The sequence below is a fragment of the Trachemys scripta genome, chromosome 1, assembly GCF_013100865.1.
Source record: "Trachemys scripta elegans isolate TJP31775 chromosome 1, CAS_Tse_1.0, whole genome shotgun sequence".
Taxonomy (NCBI): Eukaryota; Metazoa; Chordata; order Testudines; family Emydidae; genus Trachemys; species Trachemys scripta.
In genome coordinates, this window is record NC_048298.1 from 251,707,055 (window position 1) to 251,725,450 (window position 18,396).

An 18,396-nucleotide genomic window follows, 5' to 3' on the forward strand; every position below is an offset into this window, starting at 1 on the left:
TGGGTGATTCACCGAGACATTTGGGAAATCAAGTCACCTGGTATGCCTAGCTGATTTCTAGTCAGTGCTCCTGAAATAACACCCAATATTTGGATCAAGATAGGAAACCAATGGACGTTTTGGCCACTGGAACCCCCACAGCTTCAATGTGTACATAAACTCAAACCAGGGGAAATTGTTACTGTCTACGAGTGTTGGGAGGGCATGGGACAAGGAACTCTCCTACAAGGAGAGATGCTCTTCCAGGCTAATAACAGTTTTGTATATGTTTCGGTCCATATCATACATGATGCCAATTTTAACCTCCCCACAACGGCAGGCAACCATGTTATCTATTGGCCTGCGGATAAAAAGTTGCAATCAACCCTCAGGTATCAAATGCCCTTTAACTGGACGACCTTAGTGCCTGACCGCTTCCAGAATCTGCTTTCATTGTTACCAGAGGTTCAAAAATTTTCTGATTTACAGGGACAAATTCACATCCTTAAAAACATATATCAGGTAGGAAAAGGTGCCTTTCAGACAGCCTATAGACTGTCTTCTTTGTGTACTAGTCAAGTTGTGCTGTGTGCAGTAACTAAAATTATGCGTGAACCCCACTATATTGTTGCAGTAGGTGGATTGACTGCTGTATTGGGATTGCTTGCTTTAGGATTGTGCCTCTGCTATTGCTGTTGTAAGGGATATTGCTGTGCTTGTAATTTTTCTGCTAGGCCCAATGCAAGGGAGCCGGTGGCATTAATTATTGTTAATGAAATTTATGATAAAAGTTGAGATGAGAAAAGGGAAAAGGAAGAGGAGGAAATTACAGAGCTCGTGAATATGGAAGTTTAGGCCAAGATGATGCCGAATAGGCATCAAAGGGGGGATTGTAGTGGAAAAATTGCTAAGGCCTAAACTTTGGTTGGCTCGGGCCTGAACTTTGGTTCAGACCTGAGCATTAGTCAAGTTAACAGGAATAAGCGGGTTTTGGAGAAAGGGGATTTTTGAAGGCAGGGTGAAGGAAAAGTACAAAAGCAGAACTATCTATAATCACAAGGCTTGTGATTCATAACTGCCCACTGTTAGTTTTAAGGGAAGCTTAAAACTGCAAAGGGCAAACTGAGAATAACAGGAAAGCTTGCTATGCTATATTCCCTTTTATGGAAAATGTATTCCAAATATGGCAATAATGTTGATAAGAAAGTAGGTATTACTAACTGTGTTTTTTTTGCTATATAAGCTATTCAAAAATCTGTATTAATGGGGAAAACTGACAGTTCGCTGGTACCCCCGTGCATGCTCGAGAATAGAGGGGCCTCAGGCGATTCTGATCCAAACACAACGCGTGGTCATTTTTTCCCCCACAACACCTGTTAACATGGCCCCTAATCACGCTTCCAGCATACCCAGAAGTGATGATGCAATTGAAGGGAGAAGTCCTACACCTGGACACATGTCTTCATTTCATAGATTGGGTGTTGGCTGGCTGACATCCACTGATGGATACTGCTCTTTAGCATTGAAAACATCCTAGCTTGCAGGAGAAAGGACTCTACCAGACCTACTTAAGCTGTTAAATAGAAGAGGTTCTCTCTCTAGGCATTGGAAAATTGTCTGTCTCCCTTGAAAGCACTGCTGGCTAGTATCCTGGAGTACTTTAAGTGTTTAGGCCTTTCCATAAGCTCCTTAAGAATGCACTTAGTGGCTGTCTTTCCTCACTCTTCCCTTCTGGAAGGCCACATTGTTTTCTGTCATCTGACGGTGGCTAGATTTCTCAAGGGTCTACTTCATGTCTTACCACCAGTCAGAGACCCTCTGCCCTCCTGAGACCTCAAGGTGGTTTTAACAAGTTTAATAGGATCTCCTTTTGAGCATTTGGTGACCTGCTCTTTGTACCACCTATCCATGAAAACCATCTTGTTAGTGGCCATAACCTCAGACAGAAGGGTAGAAAATATTCAAGCCCTTACAGCGAGGCCACCTTATGTAGTATTCCACAGGAATAAAATTACTTTAGAACCTCACCAAGGTTCTTATTTAAAGTGGTTTCTGATTTTAATCTTAATCAGGTGATCTACCTCACACTACTTGGGGAGAAGCTAAACTTCACACCCTGGATGTTGTCAGATCTCTGTCTTAGTGCTTGTCTACACCACTGCTCATTTGGTAACAAAAAGATGACCTAGTTTGTGTTAACATAGACCTATTTAAAGAGTTTTAGTTTGTGCCAACAGCATCCACATGGTGGAGTTACAGCGCAGCATGCTACTACATGCTGCAGTTCACACTTTTAGTCCGAACTGTAGGGTTGTGTAGACATAGGCTCTGTTCTGTCTAGATAGTAAGGCTTTGAGAAATTCTCTGAACTTGTTCCGAGCATTCTTGATCTCCACTCAATGATAGTGTCTAAATGGGTCACAGACTGTATTAAAACATGCTAGGCAGTGACACATTTAAACCCCACTTGGGCAGGTTAGGACCAATTCCACTAGATCTCAGGGAGTCTCTACTTCTTCACTGTGATGTGTCCCAGTTTCAGAGATTTTTGAAGCAGCTACCTGGAACTCAGTTCACACCTTCACTCAGCACCACTCCTTGGTAGAGAGATCCAAATCCTACTTCATCGGATCTGTCCCATAGTCATTACTTCAGTAAACTCAGAATACTCACCTCCAGGACTTGAGTTCAATTCTTGTGAGTCATCAGAAGGGGAATACATGTGAGCAGTCACTCAGAGAAGAAAGAATGGTAATGGTAATTACCCCATGGTAATTGTGGTTCTTTGAGAAGTGGTTTCTACTTGGATTCCACATTCTACTCTCCTTCCCCATTGCTTTGGAATCCTTGACAATCTGGATTCTGTTTTAGTGAAGGAACTGGAGAGCAGTTGTATCTGCCCAGCCCTTTGTGTCCTTGGCTGTGGGGCTCTGGTGTGGCCCCAACAGACACTGCTATTCACAAGATTCTGATCTCAATCCATCAGGCACATGCACACCAGAAGTGGAATACATGTAAACAACACATCTTGAAGACCCACAGTTAGTGTGGGGTAATTAACCATTCTTCCATCTGGGTTCTGTCAGTTGCCTTGAGATTTTTTTTTCTTGTATGGCTTTCTGGTTATGTTTAACATTGGCAGTCCAGACCTGACATGTCTGTTATCATACAGAGCATGGCTGGTGTTTCATCTGGCCTCCAGTAGGAGAGAACAGGCAGAGGAGAGATTACAGAGGTATGACGACCTGTCCTGGCTCTGTAGTGGCAGTTTTGTACCAGTACTGACATACCTACTGCAGTTGACAGCCAGTGCAATAATAGTGAGAGGGGATCTTCATACAGAGCTTAAAGAACACGAAACCTGACTCAGGGCTAGTATACACATAGTTTTTGTATCATTTTAGAAACTAATATAGTTAATGTGGCACTACTCCTTCATGTGGGCACAGCTGTACTGATATGAGGATTTTTACATTGGTATAGTTTATTTCTGTAAATATACAGGAATTTTAAAGTTTCTAAGCCAATACAGTAGTACAAAATCTGTATATAGAAAAGTCTCGGTATTTCAATAGATTGAAATGTTGTGCTGAACTGGAAGTTCTTCTTCAAGTAATGTCCCAATAGGAGCTCCGCTGTAGGTGTGCTTGCATCCCTGCATGGTGATTGAAGAACTTTGGTAGCAGTGTCTGTTAGGACCCCAGATCCGCTGTCCTTTCTCATGCCCGGCCATAAGGCTAGCCAGCGCGCATGGGCAAACCCCTGTCAGTTCCTTCTCAGCTTCCCCGGATAGAAACTGAGCCATTAGCAATCTATTTGTGATTGTTAGCTTCTTTAGCATTTCTAATAGTTAGTCTCCGTAGTATTAGTTGTAGTTTTTTCTCTTTATTTTCTCTTACCCCCTCCCAAACTTCACTTTCCCCCCTTTTTTGTCAGGTTTCCTTTTCCCCAGCAGGGTATGGGCTTCAAGAAGTGCTTCTCTTGCAAAGAGACAGGTTTTAGAGTGGTAGCCGTGTTAGTCTGTACCAGCAAAAACAACGAGGAGTACTTGTGGCACCTTAGAGACTAACAGATTTATTTGGGCATAAGCTTTCGTGGGCTAAAACCCACTTCATCAGATGCATGGAGTGGAAAATACAGTAGAAAGATATATATATATATATATATAGAGAGAGAGAGCCCATGAAAAGATGGGGGTCGCCTTACCAATTCTAACGAGACAGTTCAATTAAAGTGGGATATTATCAGCGGGAGGAAAAATCACTTTTGTAGTGGTAATCGGGGTGGCCCGTTTCAAACAGTTGACAAGAAGGTGTGAGTAACAGTAGTGGGAAAAATTAGCGTGGGGAAATAGTTCTTAGTTTGTGTAATGACCCATCCACTCCCAGTCTTTATTCAGGCCTAATTTGATGGTGTCCAGTTTGCAAATTAATTCCAGTTCTGCAGTTTCTCATTGGAGTCTGTTTTTGAAGTTTTTTTGTTGAAGAATTGCCACTTTTAAGTCTGTAATTGGGTTCTGTCAGTTGCCTTGAGATTTTTTTTTTTCTTGTATGGCTTTCTGGTTATGTTTAACGTTGGCAGTCCAGACCTGACATGTTTGTTATCGTACAGAGCATGGCTAGTGTTTCATCTTCACCTTCTCTTTCCATCTTTAATTGGCCTCCAGTAGGAGAGGACAGGCAGAGGAGAACTTGCAGAGGTAATTTGACAAAAATGAATTTAAGCACAAAGGGTTTATTACTCAAGGACTGTGTTACAATTATGACTGGTAAATAAGCGGACCAAAAAACAGAAAATCAAAGAACCAGAATTCGTATGTCAGAAATTAGGCCTAATTGGTAGACAAAATAATGAGTGGTCTGTATTGCTCCCTTTTGGGGTCCTTAAAAGAGACTTTGGGAAAGAACGGAAGGAGCATTTTTACCACCAGAGTGACTGCAGTGGAAGGAATGTTGCTGTGACATCAGACCTTGATACTCCAGTGGGATCACTTGACCATGATTGCTGCACCAGCGAGAACTCCAACCTGATATATATGAGATTCTTCTCTGTCTTCCCCTCCCTCCTGTGCTCCTTTCTGCCCTATTCTCTCTCTCTCTCTCTTCCCCCCCCCCATCCTCCCCCCTTCTCCCCCCAGATCCTGAAATCAACTATATTGTATGGGACGGTACAATAAAATAAGTTGGTCCATCCAGCTCTGTCCAGCTTAAGAAGGAGAGGGACCTGATCAGACCAACCAGATGATGTCTCTAACCAGACATCCTGTATTTTGAGAACATCAACAAAAGTCATATTTCCACCACCTTTGTTGTCCTATCTCTTGTCTCCATTCAGTGTTTGTCAGTTTTATCTAATGCCGGAAACTGATTATCACTCTCAATTGAGAACTAAAAAATAGAACTATCCTGTACTCCCCCACCAAGGAGCACTGTTTGATTGAATAAGAAACTGTCAGCCCTGGGGTTGGAGGGCTTCAGCTGTGAGCTCTGAATGGGGCTGACAGCTCGGACTGTCAGCCACAGTGCGGGGGGCTCTAGCTGTGAGCCTCACACAGGGCTGACAGCGGGACTCCAGCTCTGAGCCCTGCATGGGGCTGACAGCCAACAGGTGATGTAAGTAATGCAGTGTCTACATGGATACTGCGTTACCCTGACTACATTGACCACTCGCGGACGTGAATTTAAGTTGATGTAATGGTGACTTACATCAGTGGGAGCTTTAGTGTAGACACTTACAGAGTTAGGTTAACTTAAGATGCCTTATGTCAACCTAACTTTGTGGTGTAGACCAGGCCTTAATCAGGTCTACTCTAGAGCAACTAATTAGAGTTGCAGTGACCAGAGTGTTGGATCAGCTGCTGTTGCCCAGCTCTCTGTCACACTCCCCACTGCCAGAGCCTTTCCCTGGTGACAAAGTCTTTGACTGTAGCGAGAAAAAGCTCCAGCAGTGGGAGGCAACAGAACACTACACTTCCAAAGATAGCAATATAGTCATGGGAGACGTTGTTTAGGTATGTTGAGACCTGTATAGGATATACACTGTAGGCTTCAGATGTGTAGTGCACTCTGCTCTGCTAAGCAGTACCTCACCATCTATACTGCTGTTATGCCCGTGCTAGTTGGCATTCAGTGTCTGTACTGTACACACTGCCGTAAGTGTGGATCTACCCTTTATCACATGTGCTGGACACCCTTGCAGCGCATTTTGATTGCCTCATTTATTACAAACTTAGTCTCTGCAGTTATCCTTTCATCTTGTCTGTATATCTTGGTACCTTTTGCTGCTTGCTATCACTTTTATTTGTGAGGCACCTTTCACTAGACCTACAAATATTCATTGTTCTTTGCAAGCTCAAATCCATTTCTAGTAATCATTTTGTTTTGACATGGCTGTCAATATGCCACCAGTAATTTACTCTATAATTATTGCACCTGCTAACTGTTTAAATTCACATGACTTAGATTCATTAAGTAGGCCTTTATTCTAATGATTAATGGTTCCCTGTGGTAGTTTATAAAGAAAATATGTCCTGCACAAGTGACATTTTTAACTAAGATACAGTATTCTTGAAATTTCTGAATGATGTAATCTCGTACTCTATATTCTCCTTCATGCTCCTGTTGGAATCAGTTGTAGATTGGAAGTATCTCAGGACCTGCTACATGTAGATGTGTGGAGGAGATCACTTTCCTGGATCTATGTTTAATGTCTCTTGCGTCCAGGAAAATTTGGAAATACTGCAACTTTCTTCATCAATTTTCTGCAAGGCTCCCTTCTAGACTAAAGGATTCAGGTGCCTTCATTTGCACCATTATTGTTGGAGATTTAGTTTATTTCTGGTATCATGTAATGAAGGATGAAATGAACTGATAAAATTTTTTATTTCATTTCCCATCTTGTGACATGGTAAGGATTACAAGAAGTTAATACCCTTGTTACGTAACTGGGGTCAGTATCCACCAACTTTAGTAAGTATTTTATAATTAGTTTGGTTCTGTTTGCTGTGATATTAAAAAGCTGAACTAATTGCTGAACAACTTTTAAAGTTAGGAATTCCATTGACAGAATGGGCCAAATGCTATTCTCACACTTCAAACAGGTTCCACTAAAGTTAGTGTCAGTCTCTCTGTCCACCTCTCTCTCTACTTTTATCTAAGGGCTTGTCTACACAGCAAGTTACTGTGCTGCAAGCCAGAATGTAAATCTACAGCACACCAGCTTGTTGTGTAGACAAGTCATAAATATTTATAATGTGCTTATCACTGCTGTGTTTGAACATTGCCAAAATGATCAAAAAATACAATTAGTATTGTGACTTGCTGTGACAGGGGTGTACATGTGTTTGGAGAACAGAATTTCTCTTTAATTGGTGGAATTTGTGAGGGCTTAGACTCAACTTGATGGCATTTCTCTGTTTGGATATAATGTAATAACTTTTGAACCCCGTGTCCAATCAATTCATGCATTTCAGGGAATGTTCTAGACATCAGTGGGTAGAACCCTATTGATTTTGTTTTTTTAAAAAAAAGGAGAAAATGAGGGGCACCACAGAGCTGCTGGCATGTGGGAAGGGGGATCATACAGAACTCCTGGCAGGGGGAAATGGGGGACCTGGTATGAGGTGGAATACAAGAGCACATAGGCCCTGGGATAGGGGTGGGAATTGGGTACCCTACCATACAGGGGAGTAGGGGGCACATAGAGCTGCCTCTGACATGTAGAGAGAAGAGGAGAATAGTGGGGAAGGAAGAAATATGGGGAACACAGTGGTCCTGGAATTGAGGGGGATGGCCTATGGCATGCAGAGGGAAAGAGGGAATGGGAGGCACACAGAGTCCCTAACATGAATGGGGAAAAATGGGGGGAGGAATAGGGAATGCACAGAGGCCCTGTCATGGGGAGGGAAGTTGCAGCGAGTCCCTGAAACAGAGGGCAATAGGAGGATGTCACTCAGGGAGCTTCTGAGCATGAATGGAGGAATGCAAGGAACCCCTGGTATATGAAATAAGATCAGACTGCAGAAGCAACAAAGTGTGTGACCTTCTAATATATAATAAATGTTGGGAGGTGACTATGGTGAAAATAGTTTAAGAACATGTGCAAAATACAACCCTTATGTAACTCCATGGAAGTCAGTTTAGTTACTCACGCATACAAATGGCCCCATGTTTGCATTAAATCCTCTAAATTTGTGAGCATTTTGCCAGACTCTTAATACACTTAATGCAAAATTAATTTCATATACAATACCAATTTGTCTATTTGTTAGAAACCTAAATTAGGTTAAAATAATCTATCAATTTATTTAGGGTCTCTTCTAGAGAATTACTGAGTAATTGCAGTTCTCCTTGAAATCATGAATAGAAGCTGTGGCTGTTTAGCATTTTCAAGATGAGGCCCTTAAATTGTGGCCTCATTCATAAATCCTAATCTCTGCTTATAGAAGTGAACTAGAAGTGTTAAATTCTTGTTTGTTATCTTAAATACAGAAGCAAGATAAAACCATAAACAGTTTTGTATGTGATGGAGGGAGGTAATTAGATTTTTTTTTAATGTTTTGATCTAGACAGATGTATCCTGACCTTAAAGATAATCTGAAGGAGTTCAGAAAACACCTAATTGAAAGTACTAATAATTTGGAACCTTTGAAGATCTGGGAGCTGCAAGGTATATATTTAGTATGCTATGTTCGTTTGTTTGTGAGTTGATACTCATTTTGTTTAATTCTTCTTTGCTGTATTGGTGATTATAAAAACTATAACAAAAACTACTTTTATTCTTCAAGTGCTTGTCCCTATGTGTAATGGACTTCAGGTTGCACATGCATTCCAGGACCTGGAGATATTTCCCTAGCAGTGTCCATCTGGTCCATGCCTACACCTCTGCCACCCAGGGAAATGAAGGGAGCTGCTGGTCTGCAATAAGGTTTCTCCTTACTGCTCCTGGGATCTTCAAGGTTCATGCTGACTTTGTAGCATTTCTCTGTAAATAGTTCTATTATTTTATAGTTAATTAGTTATGAGATAGTTATATGGGTTTGGTTCCCTAATTCTTGGAACCACCCATCCAGTGTTGGGAGTGGTATCTGTATATGCTTGTGCACACACCCAATCACCCCAACCCTGGTTCTGTGCATTTGCGGGAGAGTATGCCAATGACCCCCAGCTTTAAAAGTTGTATCAAGGGTCACAAGCCCTTCCAGATCACATACTATCAGGATGCGTGTGTACTGCCTGGGGAAAACTAATGTCCCTTCTAGGTGGAGGATGTTCATGTCATTCTGGAATAGAACCAAGCAGCTGAGTGGGTTATGATTCTGAAGGTTCCTTCATGAAGGCAGGAAAAACCTGTGGCTGAGAAGCGCCCTTGTCTGAAGAAGGTAGGAGTGGCTCCTCTTCTCTGGTCCGGGGCAGTTCTAAGACTTCCACCTCTCGTCCCCCGGCTCCAAGTGATTCAGGAGAGCAGAGCAAGGGCAGGCAGGGAGAAGGGAGACATAAACATTCCCACTAGCACAATACGGAAAATCCCCTTCCAAGCCCTCTAAGAAGAGGCAGAAGTCCCCATCCTGTACCAGGTCATCAGGGAACTTCATGTTCTGGAGCGGGACCATCTGGTACTTGGAGGGACTGGACCAGGGCTTCTTCAAAGGGCAAAACTCCACCACTCTCCAGTACTGGGACTGATACCTTGGCACACAAGTCAACCACATGATCACCGCCAGAATTTTGCCTGCAACGGCTAGGCGGGAGATACCACGATAATTTCCACAATCCACTTTATCCCCTTTCGTGAAGAGGGTGACAATCAAGGCATCCTCATTTTACTGGGTATCTCTTGGCTTTCACCCTGCTAAGTCTGAACAGCTTTCCATTCTGTAAGTGATTTCAACGCCAGCTATAAATTTCCCAGCAATTAGATAAAGAATGATGGCAATAAAAACCACAAACATGGTTGGAGCGATGATACAGCCCTATTTGACCCCTGTGTGTACTTTGAAAGGTATCCAGATTTTAAGGATAAGCATGTAAAGCTGCTGAATTAGCTCTGGTCCACCATTTTAAAAGATTTCAGCAGGGATCCCATCTAGACCTGCTGCCTTGTTGTTCTTCATCTGCATGGTGGCATTGTGTACCTCATACAAATTGGGAGGGTCTCCAAGCTCGTCCCTAAATGGTCGTTGCGGGATTTGCTCAAGGACTTCATCTACAACCATAGAATTAAGGTTAAGGAGATCTTCAAAATGTTCTTTCCAGTGAGAATTGATGGCGTTGTTGTCCTTCAGAAGTGTGGTTCCGTCCTTAGAGTGAAGAGGATTCATACCATGACAAATTGGCCCATGAACAGCCTTGGTGGCACTAAAGAAACCACATTTATTGTGGATGTCCGCGAGATGTTGGCGTTCTTGTACTTTCTCGGTCCACATTTGTTCTTAAGTTACGGGGGGTGTGTGTGTGTGTGTGTGTGTGTGTGTACAATATGCTTTATATAATAGCCGATAAATGATCTTTTACTACAATGATAACAAGTTTAACTGTTTATTGTTTGTAAATATGCCCAGATTTAAAACAAACAACACCCTAAACGCAAAAAGCTTATCTTCTTCAACTGTAATATCAGTCTCTAACTGTGTAAAATTTGGGCCAAAAGGAAATGGGGTGGGGGAAGGGGGAGGATTTGTGAGCAAGAGAAAGGAGTGTTTTTGAATGGAAATAATGTCTTTACTCTGAACTTTAGTGATTACTGCCGTGAATGCTAGAATGACAGCCTTCTAGAGAACTATAGTTGCTTGATAAAATTGGAGTATATTAAATATAAATGATATCACGTTTTGGCAGATAAAGGTCTCAAGCCCTTTGGTAAACAGGGATTTTGCTGATCTTTGTGAGTGGGTAAAGGCTTTGAAAAGGTTACATTCCAGGTTCAAACTTTGTAGCACAGTGAAGATAAGGCCAGCTGGCCCAGCTAGCTTATATTCTACTCTCCAAAGCCTTTTTCCCAGCGTGGAGGTTACCCATCCACATATTGACCAACTCAAACCCTGCTTTGTTTTTTAGCTCTGCAAGATGGCAGCACATAGCAGCTAGATGATAGGATAATATTCTTGTTTTTAACTGAAGTGAGGAACAAACAAATAGGAGAAGGAATTAAACCCAGGTCTCTCATATAAAGTTGCAGAGCATTGCTACTAAGCAAGAATTAAATCCTGTTGTAATAGTTAGAGGGCTAGCTGCCCCTCTGTCCACTTTATGATCTCTCTGAGTGTATTTCTTCAGGTGTTAGGCCTCATGTGTTTACCTAACCTAGAGTGGAATTTTGCAGTTCTCCCTCTCTCTACTGGTCTGGGCACTGGGCTACAGTACCTTGTATCAAACATTCTTATCCAGAAGGTCCAACTGAGTTCGGGTACCTGCTACTTTTCCCTTTGTGAATCTGTGACCAATGATATATAGTGATCAGGCAGCCTTCTTATAACCAAAGTATTGTTTATTTTAACAGTAGAGAGAAACAATTTTAAAGCAATCTACATGCATGTCTTACTCACCTATTCAGACTAACTTCTTCAGATACACCTGAGGTATTGTGTGTCTGAGGCATGGTCTATACTACACGCTTAGGTTGACATAAGCTGCCTGGAAGTGGAAGTGTCTTCACTTAAATTTGGCTCCTGCCGACGTAAGTGCCTGTCTATTCCAGTTTAGTAACACCACCTCCCCGAGCAGCAGAGAATCTTGGTCAATGTACATAGGTTGACACAGTGTCAGTGTAGACGCTCTGTTGCTTACATCAATTCTTACTGGCCTTCAGGTGCTGTCTCACAATTCACCGCACTGACAATACAGTTGATACAGGTGCTCCTGGTGAGGACATGCACCACTGACACAAGGAGCCACAAGTGAGTAAATAACTGTGGTGGCTGTATGCTGATGAGTAAGTTAGGTCAACATAATTTTGTAGTGTAGACATGGCATCAGTCTAGTTCCCCTGAACAGATACCTTCCTCGTTTGAAAGCATGTTCTTTCTTTAGTCAGCCAAGATTCTGTTGATACCTTGTGTTTACAGGCCTTTACCTGTCCTTGCTCAAAAGAGTCTTTTAGGTTAGCTGGAGGCAAGGCAAACTCTTCAAAGCTAATAGTCCTAACATTATTCCTTAATAACTCTCAAATGTTTGTGGAGAGATGGGGCTTATCATAAGTTATTCTCACCCTTCCTGCCTGTTTTCCCAGACATACTCCTGTTGTATTAAACCAATATATTTATACAGAAAATAGCTCAATAACCAGGCCAACATACAGTATTAATAAATTATGACAGAGTAGCTCTAAATCCATCACATCTGCTGTATAAAATCTGTCATAATAAAGTTATTTAAGAATGGAAAATTAGTAAGAGCAGACATTGTTCTTTCTGGGAAGCAACAAAGCTTAAACGTCAAGCACTATTATCTTAACACCCATTAAATAATTAGTTAGGCATATGCCTGCTTAGCCATTATAATCTGAGAGAATTTTAAATTAATAAATCTATCTGTTTTCACGTTAATAGCACTTGCCCCGTCAATTACTTGTTAGGATTCCCATAATATGTTCAGTTCAGGATACATTTACAGTAGGAAAACATTGTTTTAGTTTATTTATGTGTTAGCTTAATAGAAAGTAGAACATTTGTTGTGGGTTGTTTCAGGAAAAGAGTATTGTGAAGAAGTGTGCTTACTTAATAAAAGAGCTGTCCTATTTAGAGCATTGTATTTCAAATTATGATTCTCCATTAAAGTTCAGAGATTGGGCAGCAGAAGGTGGTGTTAAAGAAACATACTGAAGAAAAATAAATGGTTTCTTATTTACTCAGCCCACACTGTTGGAAATAACCTAGAAACCTTAGAGACTGAAAAGAAGGATATTTTGCTTTCCCTTCTTGTCAGTAATCTCTGGAAATTCTTCACATCTTGGATGTTAAGAGCATAATTCCTTAATTATAGATAAGAGAGAGTAGGAACCCCACGTTGTTTAAAAGTGGTTGTTGAGTATCTAAATCTAAAATGTTTCTGTTGTAAAATAACTGACCCATAGCTCTGAGTCTAGTCTTCTCTCATAGTTCAAATATTGTGTCCTGATTCCCAGAAGAGACATTTGGATTGTTTCTAATTGGGTAAGAGGGAATGATGTAAGACTAATTATTATTATTCCGCTATCCCATATGGAAAACATTGGTCTGATGCAGGATGTATACATACTTAATGAGACATTTGATGTCTGGTGGGAACATTAAAGGATGTCAAAATCTGATTATGTATACTCCATTTTTCATAGTTAGTAACACTAATCAGGTATCAGAGGGGTAGCCGTGTTAGTCTGAATCTGTAAAAAGCAACAGAGGGTCCTGTGGCACCTTTGAGACTAACAGAAGTATTGGGAGCATAAGCATCTGAAGAAGTGAGGTTCTTACCCACGAAAGCTTATGCTCCCAATACTTCTGTTAGTCTCAAAGGTGCCCCAGGACCCTCTGTTGCTTTTAACGCTAATCAGTAACTCTAATTCTTTCCAATTCCATATGGTTTTATTTCTTCTGGTTTATTATCTGTGGCTATTAATTTGTACACAAAACAGGTGAATATTTTTAATGGTGCTGTATGAAATGAATTCTAGAGGTACTAATTAAGGAAAGCTTTGGTGTGCATTCAGCATTCATTGGTCTGAAACGGGGGATTTTTTGTTTTTGTTTTTTTTACTGCCCCAGTGGAAGTCTAAGTTTTTCTTTGAGTGATTGCGTACGTCCTTTCCACTATATGTGTTTGTCCAGTGCATAGTAGTCTGAGAGTTTTTAACCTTAGTAGTACCCATCAGGACGGCCTCTGCGCCCTTTGCTGTCTCCTGCACATGCATAAAGACCCAAGCTGCCCCTAATCTCCCCTTCCTATTGCCCATGGTGGTTGTTGGAGCTCCCCTGTCCTTGTTTCTGCAAGTCTTTTCTCAAAACCTGTAAATAGTACCTAGGAATTTGTTAGTTAGTTGGTTAGTAAAAAAAAAAATTGGTTTTTGTTGTTTTGTATCGTTCTGGCACCCAGTTTGGGCATCGGCGCCATGACTGGTGATAGGCTGCACTCTTTGGGTTTCAGGTTCTGCCATTCTTGCGATAAGGCAATGCTTAATAGTGACCCTCACCCCAGCTGTCTTAGGTGCTTGGGGGAGGCTCATGTTAGCAAGAAGTGTGGTATTTGTCAAGGCTTTAAGCCCCATTCTAAAAAAAGGACAGGGCAGCCAAATTAAAATATCTGCTGATGGAATCTGTGCTACGTCTTCCATCTGAACTGTCTACCTCAGTCTGGGTACTGAGCATCCCAGAATCTACCATTTATCTCTGGAACTACCAGTATCGAGAGGCAGCTCGGTGTCACTGGTACTGAAGAAGAGACACCAGAGGTCGGACTCGGTACCAGGATCATTGAATGATGTGAAAAGACTGAGCTCTTATAAAGACTTGGGAGGGTGTTCGAAGAGCAAGCACTCCCCAGGCCACACCTCTAAACAGGAAGTTCGTTGACGCCAGAGCCCAGTGCAGGCCTGTCAAGACTTTTTTCCAAAACACCTCCGTTGGCATCTCCTCACATCATGGATCTTCCTATTACTGTCCACCTCTGAGGTGTTTGAGGCTGTGAGAGAGTTGTTAAACCTATTCGTGCTACCATCACCAGCAGTTCAAGAGACTCAGATGGCACCAGCACCCAAGATACCTCCTTCATTAACTACACCTCCTCATCAGGCAGCTCCCTCAAATTCAGCCATCAGGATTCTAATTAGGCAGTACTGTCTAGGTGAAAGTCACAGATTATCTCCCTAGCTCCTCTTTCTTCAAGGTCTGAGCCTTCTTCACTGGTACCGATGGGTATGGTACCGCTGTGGTCACAGGAAGTACCTTTTTCTTCATCGAACTCAGAAGTGGGATCCTATGTATCCCAATTTAAACAGTCTCATCAGGAGGGATATGTCATAGAAGGTTAGGGTTGGAAGAGACCTCAGGAGGTCATCTAGTCCAACCCCCTGCTCAAAGCAGGACCAATCCCAGCTAAATCATCCCACCAGGGCTTTGTCAAACCAGGCTTTAAAAGCCTCCAAGAATGGAAATTCCACCACTTCCCTAGGTAACCCATTCCAGAGCTTCACCACCCTCCTAGTGAAATAGTGTTTCCTAATATTCAACCTAGACTTCCCCCACTGCAACTTGAGACCATTGCTTCTTTTTCTGTTGTCTGCCACTACCCATCCTCTTTGGAACCCCCTTTCAGGAAGTTGAAGGCTGCTATCACATCCCCCCTCATTCTTCTCTTTTGCAGACTAAATAACCCCAGTTCCCTCAACCTCTCCTCATAAGCCATGTGCCCCAGCTCCCTAATAATTTTTGTTGTCCTCCGCTGAACTCTCTCCAATTTGTTCACACCTTTTCTGTAGTGGGGGCCCCAAAACTGGACACAGTAATCCAGATGTGGCCTCACCAGTGCCAAATAGAGGGAAATAATCACTTCCCTCGATCTGCTGGCAATGCTTCTACTAATGCAGCCCAATGTGCTGCTAGCTTTCTTGGCAATAAGGGCACACTGTTGACTCATATCTAGTTCCCCAGGTCCTTTTCTGCAAAACTGCTGCTTAGCCAGTCGGTCCCCAGCCTGTAGCAGTGCATGGGATTCTTCCGTCCTAAATTCAGGACTCTGCATTTGTCCTTGTGGAACCTCATCAGATTTCTTTTGGCCCAATCCTCCAATTTGTCTAGGTCACTCTGGACCCTATCCCTACCCTCCAGCTTATCTACCTCTCCCCTCAGCTTAGTGTCATCCACGAACTTGCTGAGGGTGCAATCCATCTCATCATCCAGGTCATTAATGAAGATTTTTAACAAAACCAGCCCCAGGACCAACCCCTGGGGAACTCTGCTTGATACTGGCTGCCAAATAGACATGGAGCCATTGAGCCCGACGATCTAGCCAGCTTTCTATTCACCTTATAGTCCATTCATCCAATCCATACTTCTTTAACTTGCTGGCAAGAATACTGTGGGAGACCCTATCAAAAGCTTTGCTAAAGTCAAGCTGTATCATGTCCACCACTTTCCCGATATCCACAGAGACTGTTATCTCATCATAGAAGGCAATCAGGTTGGTCGGGCATGACTTGCCCTTGGTGAATCCATGTTGACATTTCCTGATCACCTTCCTCTCCTTTAGGAGCTTCAGAATGGATTCCTTGAGGACCAGCGTTGATTGTTCTGGGGACAAAGGTGAGGCTGACTGGTCTGTAGTTCCCCGGATTCTCCTTCTTCCCTTTTTCACCTGCCAGCCCTAGTTTCAGTCTCAGTACCTGCATGGGACTTCTCGGAGAGACCCTTGGGCTGTGCATAGCTGAGGCCTGGGGCATAGCTGAGGCCTGGGCCATAGCAGTGGCCCTTTTGAAACATAAGGGATTTCTCTCCTCAATCAGGATTATCTGCACCATCACTGGACCTAACCAGATCAGCTACAACATCACCGGCTCATTCACCTGCACGTCCACCAATGTTATATATGCCATCATATGCCAGCAATGCCCCTCTGCTATGTACATTGGCCAAACTGGACAGTCACTACGCAAGAGGATAAATGGACACAAGTCAGATATCAGGAATGGCAATATACAAAAACCTGTAGAAGAACACTTCAACCTCCCTGGCCACACAATAGCAGATGTAAAGGTTGCCATCTTACAGCAAAAAAACTTCAGGACCAGACTCCAAAGAGAAACTGCTGAGCTCCAGTTCATTTGCAAATTTGACACCATCAGATCAGGATTAAACAAAGACTGTGAATGGCTATCCAACTACAGAAACAGTTTCTCCTCCCTTGGTGTTCACACCTCAACTGCTAGCAGAGCACCTTACCCTCCCTGATTGAACTAACCTCGTTATCTCCACACTGATATATACCTGCCTCTGGAGATTTCCATTACTTGCATCTGAAGAAGTGAGGTTCTTACCCACGAAAGCTTATGCTCCCAGTACTTCTGTTAGTCTCAAAGGTGCCACAGGACCCTCTGTTGCTTTTTACAGATTCAGACTAACACGGCTACCCCTCTGATACTGCACAACCACCTCACCCAGCTTCAACTACTTCTCCCTCCTCTTTATGACACCCTTTTAGATACCTGAAAACTGCTATCATGTCCCCTCTCAGTCTTCTCTTTTCCAAACTAAACAACCCGAATTCTTTCAGCCTTCCTTCATAGGTCATGTTCTCAAGACCTTTAATCATTCTTGTTGCTCTTCTCTGGACCCTCTTCAATTTCTCCACATCTTTCTTGAAATGCGGTGCCCAGAACTGGCGGTAGTAGCAGCATTTCTCCAGAGGTTACAGTCCATATATTTCCTTTCCTGAATGACTGGTCGATAATCCAGATTCCAAGTGCTGTTCAGCCTTCGCATAATCCGATCCATCTTCGACATGCTAGGTCCGTTGATCAACTCAGACAAGTCGATCCTGGTCACAACAGCGGCTAGGGCTTGCTACCCCAGACAAGGTTTCATACAATGTGAAACTTCATTCTGGATTTAAAGGCTTATCCTCTCACCATGGTGAGAAATTGTTTATGGCTGCTAGGGCACATGGCAGCATGCATTTATGTGGTCCAATATTCCAGACTGCATCTCAGACTCCTTCAGGGCTAGGTGACAGAGGTGTATTCTCCAAGAAGGCACCACCTAGACATGTTAGTATGCATACCAAATCACATTTTATCCTCCCTAGATTGGTGGATAGACCTGACTAATGTCTGCAAAGGAGTTCCTTTTGCCCCACCTCCACAATCTTTTACTTTAGTTATGGGTGCCTCTGACTTGGGATGGGGGCTCACCTGGGACCCCTGCAGAGTTTCTGGTCTTCCCAAGATCTCAATCTACACATCAACATGAGGGAACTGCAGACAATTCATTTAGCTTGCACGATATTCCTTCCTTGCATAAGGGGAAGGGGTGTACTGGGGATGACTAACAATTCAATGTAAACAAGCAGGGAGGAGCCCGGTTCTCTCTATTGTGCCATGAAGCAGTCCTGCTCTGGGACTTCTGCATCAGCAACTTTATTCTTCAGAAAGTGACCCACCTCCCAGGGGCTCAGAGTATGCTGGCAGATCACCTGAGGAGATTGTTTATCGATCGCGAGTGGTCCATTCACCCAGTTATAACAAGGTCCATTTTCCAGCTCTGGGGAACTTGCCAAGTGGATCTGTTTGCAACAAAGGATAACCCAAAATGTCACTGGTTCTTCTTCAAGAGATGTCCCTGTGGGTGCTCCACTACAGGTGTTGGTGCGTCCCTGCGCCTTCGCCCGGAGATTTTTGCAGCAGTACTCATAGCGGCCACGCATGCTCAGAATCTGCCCCCCCCCCCCCCCCCCCCCC

At 42.9% G+C, this 18,396-nt stretch overlaps 1 protein-coding gene across 1 annotated transcript in view; it reads left to right on the forward strand.

The window, feature by feature from the left end:
- Positions 1 to 18,396, forward strand: part of UGGT2 (UDP-glucose glycoprotein glucosyltransferase 2) — a 272,650-nt gene that overhangs the window by 41,051 nt on the left and 213,203 nt on the right. The window contains exon 8 of the mRNA XM_034758248.1: positions 8,546 to 8,646. Within this exon, the coding sequence (XP_034614139.1) occupies positions 8,546 to 8,646 (101 nt within the window). The remainder of the gene's footprint in view (positions 1 to 8,545; positions 8,647 to 18,396) is intronic.